This window comes from Glycine max, chromosome 3 (genome assembly GCF_000004515.6).
Source record: "Glycine max cultivar Williams 82 chromosome 3, Glycine_max_v4.0, whole genome shotgun sequence".
NCBI lineage: Eukaryota > Viridiplantae > Streptophyta > Magnoliopsida > Fabales > Fabaceae > Glycine > Glycine max.
Window position 1 is genome coordinate 2,508,091 of NC_016090.4, and position 20,743 is coordinate 2,528,833.

The 20,743-nt window shown below is 32.2% G+C and overlaps 2 protein-coding genes, 1 non-coding gene and 1 pseudogene across 5 annotated transcripts; 2 read left to right on the forward strand and 2 right to left on the reverse strand.

Annotated features, from left to right (window-relative positions):
- The first annotated feature begins 142 nt into the window (after window positions 1-142).
- LOC100806801 (glutathione S-transferase zeta class-like) lies at window positions 143-8,811 on the forward strand (annotated as a pseudogene).
- Window positions 480-3,829, reverse strand: LOC100527010 (uncharacterized). Its single transcript, XM_003521632.5, has 7 exons — window positions 3,588-3,829; window positions 3,419-3,475; window positions 3,097-3,222; window positions 1,929-1,998; window positions 1,427-1,519; window positions 1,184-1,297; window positions 480-847 (listed from the first exon to the last, which is right to left on the reverse strand). Exons 1-7 carry the CDS (start codon window positions 3,782-3,784, stop codon window positions 794-796), a joined length of 711 nt encoding a protein of 236 aa, XP_003521680.1. The 5' UTR covers window positions 3,785-3,829; the 3' UTR covers window positions 480-793.
- Window positions 8,812-9,884: 1,073 nt separating the features above from the next.
- On the forward strand, window positions 9,885-9,957 carry TRNAK-CUU (transfer RNA lysine (anticodon CUU)). Its single transcript has one exon. It is a non-coding gene; the product is annotated as a tRNA-Lys (tRNA).
- Window positions 9,958-10,604: 647 nt separating this feature from the next.
- Window positions 10,605-18,515, reverse strand: LOC100782767 (ATP-dependent RNA helicase DEAH13). Of its 3 annotated transcripts, none has more exons than XM_006576342.3 (13): window positions 18,347-18,515; window positions 17,408-17,503; window positions 17,266-17,338; window positions 17,109-17,183; window positions 16,964-17,013; window positions 16,788-16,848; window positions 16,346-16,699; window positions 15,734-15,973; window positions 15,423-15,638; window positions 14,733-14,849; window positions 13,422-14,636; window positions 11,454-12,987; window positions 10,605-11,161 (listed from the first exon to the last, which is right to left on the reverse strand). In XM_006576342.3, exons 2-12 carry the CDS (start codon window positions 17,455-17,457, stop codon window positions 11,470-11,472), a joined length of 3,969 nt encoding a protein of 1,322 aa, XP_006576405.2. In that variant the 5' UTR covers window positions 17,458-17,503; window positions 18,347-18,515; the 3' UTR covers window positions 10,605-11,161; window positions 11,454-11,469. The 3 variants fall into 3 exon arrangements, with proteins under 3 accessions (XP_006576405.2, XP_014628936.1, XP_014628937.1); XM_014773450.2 differs by having other exon boundaries at window positions 17,408-17,485; window positions 18,347-18,473; XM_014773451.2 differs by having other exon boundaries at window positions 17,408-17,480; window positions 18,347-18,463.
- Between the last annotated feature and the right edge of the window lie 2,228 nt (window positions 18,516-20,743).

A 20,743-nucleotide genomic window follows, 5' to 3' on the forward strand; every position in this document is an offset into this window, starting at 1 on the left:
CAAGTACTAGTCTTTTTCACATTATAACTAGACTATAATTTCACTTATATTTGCATTGGATATTTGTCCGATTTTATTTCATAGCTTTAGAGTGCTTCTCTATCCTGTCTAACCTTTTTTTATTGCATTATCTTTTCTCCTGATGCTAAATCTGCTTGCATTTGTTGGACAAGGAAATTTCAATTAAAACTCAACTTCAACCTCATACATCCAAAATCCAACAAATAAATTCTCAAAATTAAGCCAAACCCCTATCTATAAGCCAACAAAATTCGTCCTTGATTTCCTAGCTTTGCATTCTTTGCTGTTGGACGAATTTTCTAGTTAGGATCAATGAGATTGAACAATTTCGAGATCATGACATAGGTACATTTTGATAAGAGAAAGGCCTAAAGTATCCAAATTGATCACAAGGTTAAGTTTTAATACATGAAGAAGCTAAGTCAAACTTACAACAAAAGTGAATCGTGAAGAACACATTAGAAACAAAACACAAATTAATATTCTTGAAACAAGAACGATACATTGTTAGATTGAACTTGGTGAAAGAGTAAATAAGCGGACCAATTAATGAACTTGAAGAAGGATATGGGGCAAGGTCTTCATTTCATTCCTTCCCCGAGAGTTTGAAGTACTGTTCTCAATGATTTCTCTACAATTCCAATAATCAAAGAAAAGTTTGCTTTCAATGATCCTGTGAGATTTGTATCTAATACAAATGTATACAAGGTCACAAAGTATATGAAATAATATTTGCTTAGATGCTGATGTTAATTCTGCCTGAGTTTATTCATCATATGGTGTCTTGAGATGCCCATCCTTTCTTCTCCAACTCTTGTCGCAGTGCCTGTCAACAACCAAGATTTTTCATCACAAAAATATTTAGCAAGGGATTTACATCCTCTGGAGTAAATACTCTCTTTATTGTACATAAAAAATATTCTTTATCTCTACCAATTAAAAAATGTCAATGTATTTCTGATCATAGTTAACCAAATTTACCTTCAGTTAAAATAAGTGACTAATTTAGAATAAAGTTAAAACATTTGAGACTCAAATTTAGTGAATCATCTACTTGAGTATAAAATGTTTGACATGACATGAAGGAAAGAGGAGTTTTACCATGGAACCAAGAATTTCTTTATCTAACTATAGAGAAAACACATGAATTATGAAATCACACCTTTATTCTTTTTCTGTTCACATCAAAATCAAAGTTTCCTAACCGAGATGCAGATCGGTACTCCACAGTAGAACCCTTACCCGGTGGGAACCAGAACTCAACATCATCTACAAACTGTTAGCACATGACAGAAAAAGGAGGGAAGGAAATTAGAGATGGTTCTTGAATCTTGATATCATCTCAAATGTATAAAATTATCATTTTTCTTCGTGATGAGTTTCCTTAGATGTAAGTTACACTTACCCCCAAAATTGAGCTTTGGTACTCCACACGAATATAGTCTTCTTTCCTTTCAACTATCCGTGGTGAAAATTTGTCTGGTGTTGTTGATTCTATCTGCAAAATTGTCCGGAACTGGTTTAACTTTACTTCAATGATTGGAAGGAAAAGTGCAAATAACCAGCTATTATCACAAATCAACTATAAATTAGAGAAATGTTGACAACATACCCTTTTAAATACATTCTTTATTAATAGTAAGAGTTTATTAGAAATTACAAAATCATGTAGGTCTTACTCTTTATTCAATGAATTCCACCCATGACTTCGTAATTTTCAATAAATTTTAATGAATAATAGAAAGTGTGTTAGGAATAGTGCATTACAAAGTGTATATTTACTTTCAGTTTATCACCCCTTTTATAAATTTTATAAATTATAATCGATGTTGATTAAAAGAGGGAAGGAAAAGAAAATTGCAATCCAGTGATATAATTCAAAATTTCAGTTCAGTTAGATTTATTACCACGTCTATCAGTTCCTCCATTGCTTCCTCTCTGTTCACAGGTTTTTTCCTACCTTCAGGATTATAGTTCCTGAAAAAGAATGAAAATACTAAAACAAAGTGAGATCATGATTCATCTATACAATAATAAAGTTTGGATTTTGTGGCGACCATGCTCAAACAAGGGCCAAAGGTAGAGAAAATTTTTTTGTCAAAAAGAAATAAAAAGTAAAGATTGCACTACTTTCACCGGCCAATGTGTGTGTGACCAATTGTCCAATTCTTATGTCAAGTCAACAATGTTCAACAGTCAATAGTCCAATATCGGTTGCACTACTTGTTTAAAACGTGATAAATCGTTCCAGGTGCACTATTGTCTATTGCAACGTGATTCTCACAAATATGCCATAGGTTCCTTTTGGACTAAATCCAAAAAATAAATAAATAAACACTGACTGCTTACTTATCTCCTAAATCTGGTTTATCAGACCCTCCTCAAGACGAAATTTAGACACCACAAGTTAGTTAACCGAAAATTAAGGCCCAAAAAAACAACAAAATGGAAATACTTTAACTTTGAGTGTGTTTGAAAAAGCTTAATTAGACTTATCTTATAAGTATTTGTGTAAAGGTATGTTTGGACAAACTTCTCCAAAAGCATTTACAAGAGAAGAAAATAAAATGAAAAAATGAAATAGGTTTCTTTTTAAGCTAAATTATGAAGAAAAAAAAACTTTAGGAGAGGCTAATACAAGAGAGCTTCTATAATAAAAAAAAACTTTTATAAACTAATTTTAACTTATTGAAAATTTTATTTTGTTTTTATTTCTTATTGTTTTTCTCTTATAAGTGTTTATGTAAGTGTTTGGAATAACTTAACTTAATGATATGTGATTACCATATGTCTATAAGTTGTTTTCAGCAGATCATGTAAAAAAAAAAGTTGTTTTCAGATTATTTCAATAAGATTTCCAGAATAACTTAAGAAAAAAGCTTACAACAACAACTCATACGTATGTATTTTTATTTTTTTATTATAGAAACAACTTATGCATAAGCACTTACATGATGAGATGAGCACTTAACTAAGTAGTTTGTCCAAACACACAATTAAAAAAATGCATTTAATACATATAATCCCATAAATCCAAGGTGAAAATTAAAATAAGAAAAAGAAGGAAACTTTTACCATGGAGGAGCATAATGTGTGCGATCACTGATATTCTCAGAGGTTGACACGCAATTCTTCGTTGCCGGGCACAGAGCTAATGCTGGTGGGTTTTTCTGCACTCCAAGATAATCAGGTTTTTTCCCACTGCACCATCAAAACACAAGACACAAACTCAATTTTCTCTTTTTTAACCACCACCCATGTCCAATACAAAACAAAACCGAAATTAAAAACCAAAAGGGTCTTCAAACCCACCAACAAAATCAAATCTTGAATTCAATTTACATTCAAAATAAAATGAAAAACAAAAATTTTCCAAAAACAAGCAGAGGAGGGGTACCCGAAGTTCAAGATGGCACCAATGGTCGCTATTTCGCTGCTTCTCAATATGAGTTCTCTTCAATAGACAAAATAATTGAAATATAAAGAGATTTCAGAAGATGGGTATGAATAGATATGAATAATCCATAGAAAGGAATTAGAAAGTGCGAGTGTGAAGAAATAAGAACCTTCGGTTGATTTGGTCGGTGGGTGTGCTATCGTGGTGCTTCTGACAGAATACAATACGGGGAAGAGAGCTTCTTCTACCATTGTTGGGTTTGGTGATGAACTTGAGGTTGCAGAAGGAGCTTGAAGATGCCATTGAAGCCATTGTTGTTGGGAGCTGAAAATGAAGGTTCGAGAAAATTAAGGAACTTATGGACATATATCTTCACAGACCGAAATATTTATAATTTAAGAATGTGAACCAAATATAAGGAATGAGATGTGAATCATGTGATAAAGAAGGTGGGCGGTGGGACTTTTTTTTTTTCTTTTTTATGGATTTGGATATTTGGAAAAAAAATTATATTTCGATGTTTTTAAGATAGTGGACTATTTCCAATTTCAGATAATACAAATATCCAGAAATGCTTATATGCACGAAAAGGTTTTTGTGAAGGATGTTATTATATCCGTTTACTTTTTAGAATAAGTTTCATTTTAGATTTTATTTTCTTGAATTAGAAATTATGGTTGTCTCCAAATCACTTATTTGACTAAAAGTATTTTGTGGTCATTGGTCAAAGAAGATTTTACACACCTTATGAATCAAATACTAATTTCTCCCCATATGAATGCATAAAATTTTATACCATTATATTAATTGTTTGGGTTGTCCTAGATTATTTTACATTAAATAAAAAATAGATAAAAATAATAATTTTATAAATTAATTTTATTATCAATATTATATTGAAAACTTAAATAATACTCATTTGAAATATTAATAAAAAAACCATATTAGATAAAAAGATACATGTACTATTAATAATATAATTTTACATATTAAATAAAATAACACTTAAATACATGTACTCTAATATTAAGTTTAAGATAGATAAACCCTTCCATTTTTTTATATGTATGGTAAACTCTTCATATGTATATTTATAGTTTGTTTGGATAAGTTTTTTTTAGAAGTACTCTTAAGAGAAAATAAATAGGAAGAAAAAGATAAAATGAATTTTTTCATAAATCAAAATGATTAATTTGTAGAAACTTTCTCATATAACTTTTTTAAAAGATGAGAGAACTTTTATAAATTAACTAATGGAGAGCTTTCTTTGACTTAGGGAGAAACTCATTTTATTTTATTTTTTTCTTATTTTCTTCTCTTAAAAGTATTCCTAGAAAACATTACCCAAACATGTCCTTAGATTTAACAATTATTTACTTTTTACATATTTTGAAAATGTCATTTAAAAAAAGGGAAAGTATTTTTTAATCCCTATATTTTCATTGAATCTTGTTTTTAGTTTCTAAACTTTTATATCCTCTAATTTAGTCCCTAAACTTTAAAAAAACTTATTTTTAATCATCTTTCACAGAATTTTCACTAACGATGTTAACTTGTGTTCTAATGGTGTTTGCTTGTATTCAACGTGGCAAACAGTGTGTTTTTTTTTTAAAAAAATAAATTAAAATAACATGGGAATTTTATTTATTTATTTTTTAAAAGTTATTAAAATATCTCCCCCAAATACATTAAACTCTAACTTTCAAAAGTTACATCTACACGTAGAGGTTGTGGTTCGAAATTCATAACGCATTCTTCACACCCAATATGAATGGAATGTGCATGTGAGAAAAAGTTGTTGTTGAAAGTGAGAACCGACAATTATATATAATGAGAGAATGTTTTGGAGATGCAAAAATTAGGGAGATGGAGAACTTTTTTATAATCTTTTAATAGAATGGTGAGTTGGGTTGGTAGTGTTATATATTTTTTATAATGGTGATACCTATGGTGTCATTTTGGTTTACATAAAAAGATTCTATCAGAAAGGATTAAAAATAAGATTTTTGTATAGTTTAGGGATTAAATTAGAGGATATAAAAGTTTAGGAACTGAAAACAAGTTTCTATGAAAATATAACAAATATATATATATATATATATATATATATATATATATATATATATATATATATATATGGATATACTCCTTAATACACGCTTAGATACTTTTTTTTGGGTTAAATTCACTATCAACAATAAAAATATGACGAAGGAAGAGAACAATAGTGTGTTATAAGTAATAAGCAAGCAATTCAAAGATAAAAACAAGACACTGGAATAATAATGTTAATGGGTTCGCTTACTAATTGAAATTAAGGATAGAATGAAAAACAGCGAGTTGTTGGTGGACGGTGGTGCTTGATTTTATGGAAGCTAACCAAATATCACATTTGCTCATGGAACCTCAACATTGGTATTTTTTTTTATTGATAAAGGATAGTATTTATTAGTAGAAATAATCAAATTTCTGACATTTTTTGATACCGATTAATATATATATATCACCGTCCATGAAAGAAAAGCGTGTTGTGCTCTTCAGTTGAGGAATTCGTTTTTTTCTTTTGGTCGGTAAATTAAATTTATTAAGTTCAAAATAAAATCTTATGATATACATATATACACTAAAGCAGTTACAAAATTTAAGAAAATAACATCACTAAAGCAGTTATAGAATTATATAGGCTTCCAACTATATGATAAGTTCTTCAGGTGTTGCAAGATGTATTATGAAGCGTCGATTCTTTAATTTGCTTCACGTATTCTATTCGATACCAATACTCTTGGATACTCTACTGATACGAATTTGTGAAGTTTCCAAGCCTTTAAAAAAGTTATGCAAATCCAATACAACTACATAAGAGACATAAAGGCACACATAATATAGAAACATAGAAGTATTATTCTTTAATGAACCAAAAATGAAAATTGTCCTATTTATGGATGATTTCAAGAAAGAAATGAGATTGGTACTATTTCTATTTGTAGACAATTAAAAGTGATTTATGAAAATGATTTATAATTTTTTTGTCATTAGTAATGTCCAAGAAGTATGTTCCTAATTTGGATTTGTAGACTTGAAACTATAATTTATTGTGCTTTATGATTTTTTTATACATATTTAGATATATACGTTACACTTATCCTATCCTATATATTTTAGAATAATCGTAACACCGTATTGGATATGTATTGTATTGGATACACATATCGTATCTGTGCATCATAGAAGATATATAAAAAGACCATGCATTGTAAGAATTTGCTCACTATAAAATAAAATGATTCTCTAGTCCAATCTGTGATTTGAACATATGTCCTGAAAGGAAATATTCTGATACTGATAGATCATGCGTGGCTCCAAATCTTTCTGTAGCTTGGCTACTATCTGATGATTGTTATTTTACAGGTTGCAAGTATTTTTCACTCCAGTATACAACCTCTTCATATGCATAAAGTTCTGCTACATTCTTAATTCTTTTGATTTGAAATGCTTGGATTGGCCTTATGCTCAAATATTTTGGATTTTTGACACTTACATTTTTCTACAGAAAGATATGGAGAAAATGTTTGGTTTGGAATCACATTGACAAAGGTTTCACCGGTAACCATACTCTATGCTTCTGTTTCCTTGTATTTTGTAATTGTTACATTATTTATTCCGTTCTCTTACTTTCACTTTTACTTGGACGACGTCTAGCTCTTGAAAAATTACTGAAGGATTATGTTTGTACATATGCCACAGGGGAACATTTCTATATGGTATAATCTGGTTGCCCTAAAGCCTTCTTTCTCTTTTTTATTTACTATAATGGCTTGCTTCAATATGATTTGAATGCCTTTTTTGAATCTGTTCCATGCTGTTGTGGTCAACATCAATTCCTGAAAATATTTCTTGAGGTTAAACTATTTATTAAATGGAGAAAAGAAAAATTGTAAATGGAACTTTCTCTACCTTTTCCTGATAATCTAGCAGAAAATCTTTCCCCCCTCCAATTTAACCCTTTTAAATTTAACTATTATCCTGGGTTTGTTCATCATAGATTTTGAAATTTCTGTGTGCTGCCAAAATGAGTTTTTCAAGCATTATCTTTTTCTTTCTACTTTGAGATTCCTGCTCCGTTGGAAGTGAATCTTAAATTTCTCTGAAGCTTGTTGCGCATTCATAATCTTCAAAGGTTTATATGCCTTATCTTTGTCATTTAATGTTTACTATGCTCGAATAGATTAATGTAGCAATCTAGCTGGAAACAGTGAAATTTTCTGATATTATGAGTTAATTGCTTAAATTCCCAACCTGGAAAGGCATATCTAACAAAGTAAATGTTGTATTATGCAGGCTGATGTATTTTTGGCCCCACAAATTACACTGGCATCTCAGAGATTTGATATTGATGTGATATAGTTCTTATCATTTCTTGATATATTTCGTTTGTTTCAAACTACCAATATTGGTTCACAAGTTTGACTAGTTGCAAGTGGAGACAAAATTCTTCTCTTGTCTCGTCTTGTCTTGTTTGTCTTTTTTCCCCCTCCAAATTAAGCTTACTTGTTTTAGGACCTATGAATTAAATTAAAGGTGTTAAAATGCATCAATATTTTAAACATTAGATGGCCCTAATAATTTTACATATTTTAAAAGAGAGATGGTCTTGAAATCTATGGGTTGATTTTTAAATTTTTGTTTCAAATGGTCAAATTGTTCTGGGTGAAGGATGGATCTGTCTTAAGGATCTTCAGTCTTACTTTGTCATTAATTGTTCTGGGTAGGAAAGAAATGCTATATGTCTAGTTTTCATGGCTTGTCTAGTTTTACTTTGAAGTCATGCCAAAGGTCTCTTTCATGGAATTTCTTTGAAGATATTCAGAGATTGGCATGCTGTCCTACATGCATCATGCTCTTAGTTTATGTTCTTTTCTCTCATGCTGTAGAGTATTTCTTATCCCCGTTCTCAATAAAATTCTTTTTCTATCTTAAATCAATGCTTCTGCCTAAGATAAGAAATTATAAACCCTCTATATTATGAACATTTACAATTTGCTTTTGAGTTTTTGCAGTATTTCTTATTCTCATTATCAATAAAATTATTTTTCTACCATCACTAAATGCTGCTGCCTGATAGAAGAAAATATAAACCCTCCTCTATATATGATGAACATTTGCAATTTGTTTTGAGTTTTTGCAGTCCAAATCCCCTACCCTGAGTAGATTGAATGAAACATAAAAAACTTTGCCAGAGTTCCAAGCCTCATCACCACAAAGACAACCTGATGCCTTCATTCATAACCCTTGATTGCTTGAGCATCTGCAATTATTATATTTTGGGTGTGGAGTTACCATTTAAATTAAATGGTTGTCACAACACAGAGCCTTCTATGCAACACTATTAAATAAGCGAGAGAAATAATAAAGCTTGTGATTGAAAAAACAGACACTACACACTACTTGAGTTCTATTTCCTAATTTGAATTTACTTGTATTTCATAACCTTGTTTCCTTGCTGAGAAACTGACAGCATTTGTAGTTATATTCAGCTAATGTGTAATATTATATTTTCTCCCCCCTTAAAACCAATTGTTTTAGAAGCTGTATAAATAGTTGTAGCACCATGTAATAGTTTTATTAAATAATTTGGAACGTAAAATGTGTTAGTACAATACTATTAATATAGTTGCTCACATTCCTCATTTTAAGTACGATGCTGTTAATATAGTTTGCTCGCATTCCTTTCAAGATTATTATGCTAAGCTCAATTTTTAAGATAAATTTTGTCTAACTTTTCTTATGCAGAACGTATCAGAGAGAAAGCAAAGCTATAATAAAACATATTGCTAGTATTTTATATAGATGTATAATTTAAGATTTAAATCTTTTAAAATAAGAAAATAAAAATATAGTTTTCATTCATTTCAAGTTAATTAAGATCATAAAGAATTATAATTTGAAGGTTTTTTTTTTCGGTGACAAACATGGAACTAAGACACCCCAAGAGAAAGGACTTTATTAAAAGCCACGTGGAAAGAAAGTTCCAAATACATCAGCCATAATCAGACTAAAAAGAAAAGATGTAACAAAATCAAAGATTTTAAAAGATGGAACCCATACTTTGCAAGAGTATCTGCCATTTGATTTGTTTCTCTATATATGTGGTTCCACTCATAAACACCACCATTAACCATGAACTTCTTTATTACTTCAACCATATTAAAAGATGCGTGAGTAGCAGGACAACCATCCTTCACAAGAGCAATAGCAGTCGACAAATCCGACTCGACCAACATGTCCTTGAACCCTCTATTCCAAGCTATAGGGACACCCAACAGAATAGCCCATAATTCAAGTTATATATATATATTTACTTATAGGTATGTACATTTTATAATTTAATGCAGAAATAAGTGTGTTGATGCCATGCTACAAAGAATTATTTGGTTAAAAAAGATAGAGAGATTCATTATAGTCAAAAGCCCGTCTAGCTCAGTTGGTAGAGCGCAAGGCTCTTAACCTTGTGGTCGTGGGTTCGAGCCCCACGGTGGGCGTTTTTTCCCCCTTATATTATAGTTTTTTTTTTATTAAATCATATGCACCTTTTCTTTGTATACTTTTCTTTTGGCATCTTATGTTATCAAATAAGTGCACGGTTGGTCAAAACCTGACATTTATTGGAGCATATAATTTCAACGTCATTCCCGTAATATCAAAACTAGCAGAAAGACAGTGTCTGTATCCACTCTGTTTTTTAGGAATGAAACGATAAATTAGATATATTATACTGAGTTAATTTTAGTTTAGAAATTTATTTATTTTACTTAATGTGGTTGCATTTTTATTAAATTTTAAGTATGTGCAATTTTTATTATTCTAGTTTATTGACAAATCATTTTTCAGATTTAAGACAGTCAAATTTGACTGAAAATTATTAACTTTCATTACATAGAAATGAATAATATATTATTTCTAAATGTAACCAATATACATAGAGAATGTGAAGAAATGGTGTCCATTTTTTTTAATATATTAAAGGGGAAAAGAGAGGGGAAAGAACGATTTATATAGATGCGAAAGGTTAAATAAAAATCAAGTGTGCAGTTAAAGGATAATAATATAGTCTAAAAATATAAACACCGAAACTTCCAATGGCCTTTATTATTGTTATAAATTAAGCACTAGGAAGCTACAAACAAGAAGCACCAATCAAATATTTCATTATGCTGATTATATAACCTTTTCTATGTTCTGATACAATCTAGGAAATAAGTTAGACAGCATATGGGCTTCGAGTATAGAATTTGTTAATGGTGTAGATCAAGGAATAATGCTTCCAGAAATGCTCTTCAAAAATTGCTAATACTCCTTGCTTCACCAAAATATTCAAATTTTGGCTCATGAGCAATCAAATCCAACTACTATTTGTCTACTCACTACAAAATTGTTAGCCAATAAATTCAGCAAGATAGAAAACTAAGAACAAATTCAATTCGGATCAATTTGACAATTTCAACTCATAATTTTCTTAATTTTTTCCCACAAAGCTATACAGCTTCCTTCAAAGCATACCAAAGAGGATAAAGAATAGCAGAGAATTTCTGAAGCATTTCTCATGCTAATAAATTAGTTCAGCTTTGTGATTGAGCATGCTACGGCAATTAGGGTGGGAGGTAGTTCAGGATGAATACAGTGATGGAGATGCCCATCATTTTCTTGTCAACACTGACTTGGTCAAAACTGGGATACTTTCTTTTCCTGCAAAAGGCAACATAATATTCAAGACAACAAAAAAATGATATGCTGGTTCGGATAAGATGCAAGCTAGGCACCGTATTAAACCCACAACTCAACCCTTCCACCCAACACATGTTGATCCTTCTCCCTGAATTATATATCAATTTCTTTGTAAAATTTCTCTAACTTTTTTCTCTTCTAACACTGCTGAGCAAACAAAAAACTATATCTAAAAAAATTGACTGAATTTCTGTCAATACAGGAAATACATTAGTAACTTAGATTGCACAAACAATTGAAAAATGTGTTTTACCTTCACTGCTGAGCAACTATCGTAGTGATTTAGATTTTACTTTCTTTTTTTTAGAACTTTTATGCAGAGGTCGTTCTTGTTTCTCCATAAGCAGTTCATTAACCATTTGTAACCATAGCTCTTCAAAGTGCTTGTGAAAACTCTGCTGAAACCAATCCAAAATTTCTGAAAATAATTCCCTAGGATTCTCCTTCCACACCATTCTTAGCATAGCAGAGCTATCAATAAGCCTGCTCTTTAACTTGCTTAAAAGATTTCCCACCCTTTTTTGACCCAATGCTTCTCTCTTCATAATACTTTCAGGGGCGGCTGACATGTATTTTCTAACAGATTTTAAACATGGACACACCTGGCCTTCAAGCAAAGCATACGCAAACACTTGCACCCGATGTTCGTCATTGCTAATGGACAATGAATGCTTCGGAAGCTCCCAACAGAAACGCCCAAAGGTTGGGATTACCCAACATTTTACTTGGTCAGTCTGGGCATCATAATAAGGTCTAGGATCCATCAGGGGAGGAGAGAAGATGCATGAAGACTTTGCATGCTCGACTAGCCAAGCTGGCTCTACACTTGTTACTCCATGCATATATGCTCTCTTGGCACTTGTTATCCCTTCTTTGTTCGGTCTTTTGGTCTCTAACAGTTCATTGTAAACCAAAAACTCGGGGCCTACTATGGAAGCTGATGACCAACGATGAAGGAAAACACTTTCATCAACCATGCTTGATTGGTACTTTAAAGCACGAGAAGTATTCTCTCCATCAGAGGCCCTAGAAGAAGCTGTAATACGTTTAGCAACCCTATCTGCCCAGCCAGCACATATTGCTTGACAGATGAGCCTTTCCTCAACCAGAGAAAGAGGATATTTTTCAGAAGAAGCCTGCCAAACACGTTCTACATCCTCTAAACTTCCACAAGTCCATGAGCACTCTTCTTCAAAACCACCTTTATCGCTCTGATAAAAGACCAGTTTAAGTAGCTGTTGTCGAAGTTTGGACATTTCATCCATGGTTTTGAAATGCAATGCATAGTCATCACAGAATTCTGCTGATTTCTGTGAATGTTCAAAACACTGCAAAGCATAAGCTATGGTTAGGGCATCACTAGTGACAACTCGAAATTTTTCACGTGCAACTTTAGCTGTTTCTTTTAGTTTCTTTTTCCTTGACTTTTCTTTTTTACCAATGCCTTTGTCACCGTCTCCCAAGCTAGATTTCTCAGACATCTCTGAATCTCTGCTGCTATCATCTTCATATTGCATTACAAAAGGGTTTGACAAGCTCAAAGCTGCAGCGGCTGCAACAGCATATGCCAAAAGCATATTTGGATTAAATTTATGCACATGTCTTGTATTTTTAATAACAGTGAGAAGCATTCTAGAATGACGAGGACTCAAGGGATAATGTGCCATGGCTTTTCCTAGAAGTGTAAGTTCATCCTTGTTATCAAGTGCTTCAAGAGCTTTCAAGCAAGTCTCAGCCTCAAGCAGAGAAGAATCTTTAAGAGAAGTAGGAAATGGGAAGTTTGCAACCTGAATGAGAAGCAATAATAATGAGTATAGAAATATCTCAAACTAAAAAAAAAAAACAGAGAATAGAAAAAGAAACGATCCAGTTTGATCAGGAAGGAATTGAATAAATCACATGGCCAGACATTTAAAAAGCTTGATAAATTTTACAATATATAACAAAATTGACAATGCAGGAACAAAATTGAGATTATAATGCCTTAGAACCAAACAGGAACAATCTGTGAATAATATCTTAATGATATATGTTGTTGAAGACCTTTTGCCTTTGGAATAAGAAGCATCCCATTCCCTCATTCAGCCCATGATAAATAGCCAGGCTATCAGAAAGGAGAACTTAATAAACTACCTCCTACTTTGTCATCTAATGATAGCACCCAACATAAACAAGCAAATGGAATGAAAACTCAAAGGATATGGTAACACACTTAACCTACCTTTTTAATATGCATGGATTTCAAGAGAAGGACAACACCATGAACAGGCACTTTCTCAACTTCGGCAGGAGAGTGCTCAGGAAATTCATTACTAAAGGCTGCAGAAGAATAGAGACGGTAACAGTGTCCAGGTCCAGTTCTTCCAGATCTGCCTGCACGCTGTGCGGCAGATGCCTTACTTATCCATTGTACTTCGTATGTCTCCATGCCATTAGAGGGGTCATAATTCTTCACCTTTTCTCTCCCAGTATCAACCACATACTTTATCCCTGGGATTGTTAAAGATGTTTCAGCAACATTTGTGGCAACAACAACAAGCCGCTCTCCGTCCTTGACTTCTTCAAATACACGAAGTTGAGCTGCTGCAGGAAGCATGGCATACAGAGGTAGAACACAGAGTGCACCTGGAGTACTGCAATTTTCTTTAGCTCTTTTCTCCCTGAAAACTTTTGATTGATCTAAATTACCTTCTATATTCACAGATGCCTCCTCTTCATTTGAGGAGCTTAATGTGGCTTGCCCAGACAATTTTTCAAAAGCAGCCTTCAATGAAGCAAGACTTCCTGCCTGTCCTAAGACATCCACAATATTACTTTTGTTCTCTGAAAGCTCAAGATTATCATCATCCTCATCAAATTCCAGTTCACTATCTGTTTCTGAATCATAAGAAAAATCAGATTCATTCCAATTTACATTATCCTCATCTTCATCATAACAACTAAATCTATCGGTTTGCTGGATGGACGAACTTCCATGAACCTCAAATGCTTCATTGATCTCATTAATATTTACTCCCTCAACAGAATTTGTTTCATGGACCACAGTGCTATCAGTTTCCAAAGACCCTTCAACTTTTTTCTTGATAAACTCCCTTGATGCTTTGCGTAACTTCCTGCACAAGTCCTCTACTTCCCTTTGCCCAGTGAGAAAGACAAGTATGCCCCCAGGTGGCAACCTCTTGTGAATTGCCAAGACCTTCTTATATGCTTCTCCAATGTAATCTGTTTTCTCTGTTTTCTTTGAGAAATACGCTGTTACTGGAAATTGCCTTGTAGGAACTTCTATCACAGGTGGAGGAGTATGGAATAACTTTCCAGAAGTGAAGTCTTGTACTCGCAAGGTGGCACTCATAAGCACAAGTTTTAATGGAAAGACCATTTTTTCGGGACTTATATTTTCCCCTGAAAGTATCATCTTCTGCTGTTCATTATAAATCTGTCATAATAGCAAAATAAAAGACCATCCTTATTAGAATGCCAGAGGTATCTATTAAAATATTTCCTTTGTAAAAGAAATCACTTTAACACTTACCATTTGGCGAGTTTTAATTACACGTGAGAGCATCCCAATCAGAATGTCTGTGTTCAAGCTCCTCTCATGAGCCTCGTCAAGAATTAAGACAGAATAACGCCTCAACAAAATATCATTCTGCACCAGGTATTTAATTAAACAACAGAAGTACATATGATTTTGTAACTCTGTTCTAGTGTAACTAATATAAGAAGGCACAATTACATCAGAGCATCATCCTAATATAGCACACAGTTATCATCACGACAATAATAAAATAATAGCAACACCGCTTTGCTGATAAGAATGATACTTGCAACTATTGATCACAATAAACATGGTGCAAACAAATGAAAGAGGTAAATTTATAATAAATCAATTTTCAGTTTCCAATCTAAAGTGAGATTTGGAATATACATCATCCCAAAATGCATTCAAATTCACATATAGACAATGTTCTTAAATATTTCACCAATAAATAAATGTTTTCAAGTAATTAGCCTCCAGAAATGATAGATTAAGATGTTACACAATGAATAATAAATTGAAAGATCCTATCATGCATTAAGTTTTGAGTGATCCTTGTATGTTACTTAAAACTTAATGCATGATAGGACTTTCAATTTATTATTCATTTGTCATCCAGTAGGAAGCTTGATAGTCTCAAAATTAAAAAATGGAGAGGGGGGAAATGGGGTAAAATATAATAACCTGAACTTCTCGTAGCAAAATTCCATCAGTCATAAACTTGATTGAACAACTTTCTCCAATCTTCTTGTCATATCTAACTTGAAAACCAACCTCCTTCCCTAGATGAAGACCAAGCTCATATGCCACACGCTTAGCTGTGGCAAGAACTGCCACCCGGCGTGGTTGAGTAACACCAATAATACCCTTACTTGAACCATAACCAGCTTCATAAAGAAACTGATAAATTTCAAAAATTAAAAGAGAATAATCAGCGGGTAAGCTTATTAAACTGATAGACACTATCACCATAATCAGGTAGCAGACAAACTCACCTGAGGAACTTGAGTTGTTTTACCACACCCAGTTTCTCCACATATGATAACACTAGAACGGTCATTTATAGCTTCCATTATCTCTTGCTCCATCATAACTATAGGCAGATCCTTTCTTTTGTCTTCAACCTCAGTTGGTCTATACACATGCACAACAGTAGGAACATTTGACCGCCTTGGTGCAGAATAACCTGGAAGGTTGCTCAATTCATTGGAGTTATGGTTCTCGTTTGTCCTATACTGTCCCATGTTAACAAACAAGAGCCAAAAAGCATTAAAGTAACTTAAAGAAAGACAAAAGGGATCTCATAAATCATGTTGTCAATTAATAACAAAAAATGACACATTAACTAACCAGTAACTACCATTACAGGTATATAAGCATAGTGTACTGCATATACAAGATAATTTCTTCCAAAATTAACAAAATAGGAAACAAACTTTGAAAGCATCTGTAATTTTTACATACAAAAAAAAGGTGACGAATATAAGGACTAATGCATAAGTGTTATAAATATGAGGGTATTCCTCCAATGGTCCAAATGACACAGTTGAATTATATCTTGTGCCTTGATTGTACATACTAACTTGCAATCTGAGTAGGAACAATACCTTTGACTTGGTGCCTTTTATTTCATCAATAGAACAAGACATGGGAGAACTTCTGATTTCATCAAGATGGTTGTCAATGGAAATGTCAGTAGGATGTTCAGAAACATATTTATAAGTTTCAACTTCATTGCCATGAACTGGTTCTTGAGAGGACTCTAAAGAAACTGATGTTGTATTTAAGACTTCTTCTGGGCTAATGGGTTGAATTTGAATGTCATTTTCTACAACTTCATCAACTTGCTCTAAATGAATCTCATCCGTCTCAGGTTTCATAGACAACCCATCATATGAAACCTCCAATCCTTCTTTTAATAGATGAACAGCCCTTCTACGCTTTTCCTTCATAGTCTCATCCTGCAAATGTATGATGGCACCGGTAAACAAACAGTCTCAACACTAAACAATTTTTCCATAAAACTATCACTGTTTCAACAACACAAACCCGATTTATATTGCATGAAGACAGCAAAAGAGGATACGCATACTCTGGAAGTGTGTTTTCACTGAAATAAAATAAAATAAAAATAAAAATTCAAACTTCGGTCAAAAACTTAATGCTTTCCACAGAAAACAGCATTAAAGCAGAAACTGTAACTGGATAATAAGTTATTGACATACTTCAATGTCTTAATGGCTTTTTCCAGCAGAAGTTGCTTCTCCTTGTCATCCTACATAAACAAAGGGAACCAAACAAACTGAGACTAAACTGAACTAAAGAAGAGAAGATAATAAAAAGCATTCCCCTTTTGGCCACCCAACAAACCTCTAACTTCTTCATCTTCCTTTTTTGAGGTTTGCTCAATTTTTGTTTCTTATTTGATTTGACTTTTCCATTTTCCTAAGTCAACAGAACTTTGATCAGACAAAATTTGTAAGCATGCAAATTGAATGAACAAATAAGCATGTTCAACTGTCCCTACCTGTTCCTTCCCTTTCCTCTTCCTCATCCTCTTAGCTGGCAAAATTAGAGCATTGCTATCACCATCACCCAAACTACCCAAAAAAAAAAAAGCAAGGGTCATTCAAATGATTAAAGACTCGTAAAAAAGGCGAGTAATTTACCTTTGAGAATTGAACTCAATTTGGTCTCCAGAACTTTCCCAAGTTTCCATTCTGCTATGCTCAGAAACCAGTTCTGCCCTATGCAACAGAGGGTTTCTGTGAATAAGACCCAATTAATGACGAAAAAACTTTCTTTGCTGGTGTTAAAAGTCAAAACAATGGACACTAATCTCATGTTAAAATAACGTTTTATTTAGAAAAATCAATCAGGAGCTTATTGACTAATAGACTAATACATAACAAGCAGGATCAACTGACGTTGTATACACCCAAAAAGCCCCCAGATTTGTCACAATAAAACCTTCAGTTCCACTAAAATCTTCTATTTCAACAAACAGAACTGCACAATAGACTATTTATTTACTTCTACATCTAAGAAACTAACGAGCATTCAAAAAGTGCTTGGAATTTCGATAGCATCACAATATTGATACCACTACAGAGCATGGAAAGTCAATACCATTGCATTCATAAAGGACAGTGATATTTAGATACCATCACAACTTCACAATCATAGATTTCATCGAGTTTCAACAAAAACCATACGAGAGTTTTGATTAAAGCAACCTCAATGTGATAAGACATGTATAAAAAAAGTAAAACATCAGCACATTAAACACTGAACATACTAAATTGAGTTCTCAAACTCCAAATTTCACGTGTGCTTTTTTGCTTAAACACTCTTCCAATTTGAATTAAAATTACAGTGCACATGATAAGAACTGCCACGTAGGCATATCATGCTCAAAATAATTATTCCAGTGACCTAGTTACTTCACCTATGTCTATGTGCAGAATGTCATACACACACACATAGCTTATTCAATTAACCTAATTAGTGATTACATTAATCACATAATGAATAATAGGTTAATTCAGATACTATTGTTCATATGATAAATAAAGGATGGAAGGAATCATGAAACAAGTGCAGCTAACCTGCGATGATGGCGTGTCTCGGCGGCTACGGGAGCTTCGTTGGAGTTTGGCGGCGGCGCACGGCGGAGTTGCTGGGAAGAACTTTTTCAGGTTGTTCTCAAACTACACTACTGATTGTAACGAATAGGGTAAGCAGAATATTTTCCTTTTTTAATTATTTGAGCAAAACGGTGTCGTTTTCTGGATTTGGATCCTCTCCTGCTAAACTGTCTCCAGCTTCTCTCATGCATCATTCTAGACCATTGGATATATTTAACGGTTGAGATTATAAATATAAAAAGGTTTAAAGCTTCCTTCTCTTTCTCACTTGTAAGTTGTAACTCGCCACAGTCCACAACTTTTCGTGTTGTCCATGTGAACCCAATTTTTTTATTTATAATATCTTGTGCTCATGATATTATTTATTCAATCTGATAATTAGGAGATTTCATAACATTTTATATATTAATAATATTTTAAAGATTATAAAATAATTGAAACCGAGATTAAATATTAATGTGTAAAATATGTTCTTTTTAGGTTTTGTGACTTCGAGATCCAACATGTCTCTCTCTTTTCTCTATAAGTGTATGGGCTCCTTTATTATAATAGGGGCGAGTACTTAAAAAAAGAAAGTTAATAGATCTTAGAGGTCAATTACTACTGCAACCAAACTCTCATGGGCCCGGTGTGATACAAAGGTAAGGATTAAATAACGGTTCTTATATCAAATATCAAATTAGAAGTTCTTATATCAAAATAGAATGTTCATATTCAATTGTTAATTAAAATTATACGTGTATTTAATATTGGCTCTCACGTACTTGCAGTATTTTTCTCACTCTTTGATTTCTAATAGTCAATATTAAATATACGTATAATTTTAATTAACAATTAAATCTGAATCTTCTATTTTGATCTAAGAATTATTATTTAATAAAATAATGAATCATTTTTAATTATATCAACTACATGATAGCAAATATATATTGTTTTAGATAGATTTCATCATTTTTTAATAGCCAATTTTTCTTTTTAACATACTATTTATTAGATATTTTTTCCGTTATCTCTCTCATCTTTCAAAGTATATATATATTCACTTTCCCTATATAATATTTTTTCTTTATCACATTTTTCATTTTTATATCTTTTTCTTGGTTAGAATTTATTTTAGTTTCAATTATTCTATAATCTTTAAAATTATTAATATTATGATATTATGAAATCCGATAATTATTAAATAAAAAAATAACATCATAAGCACAAAGCAGTTAAATAATAAGAATGCATTGCTTTGTAACGGGTCAGAGAGTGAGAGAGAAGGCTAATATTTTGTAATTTTGACCATTAGATATATCCAATGGTTTATAATCTTGTAGGAGACAACTTGGCTAGAGAGAATCCAGATCCGTCGTTAAGGGTGGAAATGAGCCGAACAATTTGTCAAGGGCCTTTGGCTCGACCTACGTAAGGCTCGGCTAGGCTCTACTTGTTTACTATAAAGGCCAAACTCAAGCTCTTTAAAAAGTCTTTTTAGATAAAAAGGTCAAGTCCAAACTATAAAAAAAGTTTCCTAAACTTGACAAGTCGGTCTGTCTAACTAACTAACTAACAACAACAACAACAATAATACTAATAATAATAACAATAACTTTATTTTATCAAATCATATCTTGATTTTATTTCATCTAGATTTTATTTTATCCAGATTTTATTTCATCTAGATTTTATTTCGTCCAAATTTTATTTCATCTAATCTTATCTTATCTTGTCCAAATTTTATTTTATTTAGTTTATGGGTTTGGACTTAAAATAGATTTGTAAGTTTTGGGATTGAGGACCTAATCTATACATTTTTTAATATTATTCTCTTTTTATTTTCTTTTGATATACTTTGTGCTTTAACGACTTGAATTCAATATCATTTTATTTATCAATTATTTTTGGATTTGTACATTACTTATACGAAATTTTATAAGTTTTTTTAGTTAATATTTCACTAGGTTTTAAAATAATTAATTAATCAAAGATATCTTTAAGCAAGCTTTTAAATAGGCTCGTGGGCCAAGCCAGACTTTTATGTAAGTCGAGCCTTTAGAAAAAGCCTATGATAGGTAATGAGTCAAGCTCAAGCCTTACATATTCAACTTAAGCCAAGCTCAAGCCTAGTAAAGTTTGGTTTGGCTTGGCTCATTTTCACCCCTATCCGTCGTATTTTATCGGTTTTATCCTGTTTCATTTGAGCCACTGGCCCACCATGGGAAACAAAATAATAACCGTTCAAATTTTTTATTTATTTTAGAATGGATGGACATGATTTGAGAAGGCAATATTAATGATAGGAAAGAAGTTTAAAAAAACAACAATATTAAAAAATATTACTTCAAAAAAGAATATCTAAAACAAACATAAATT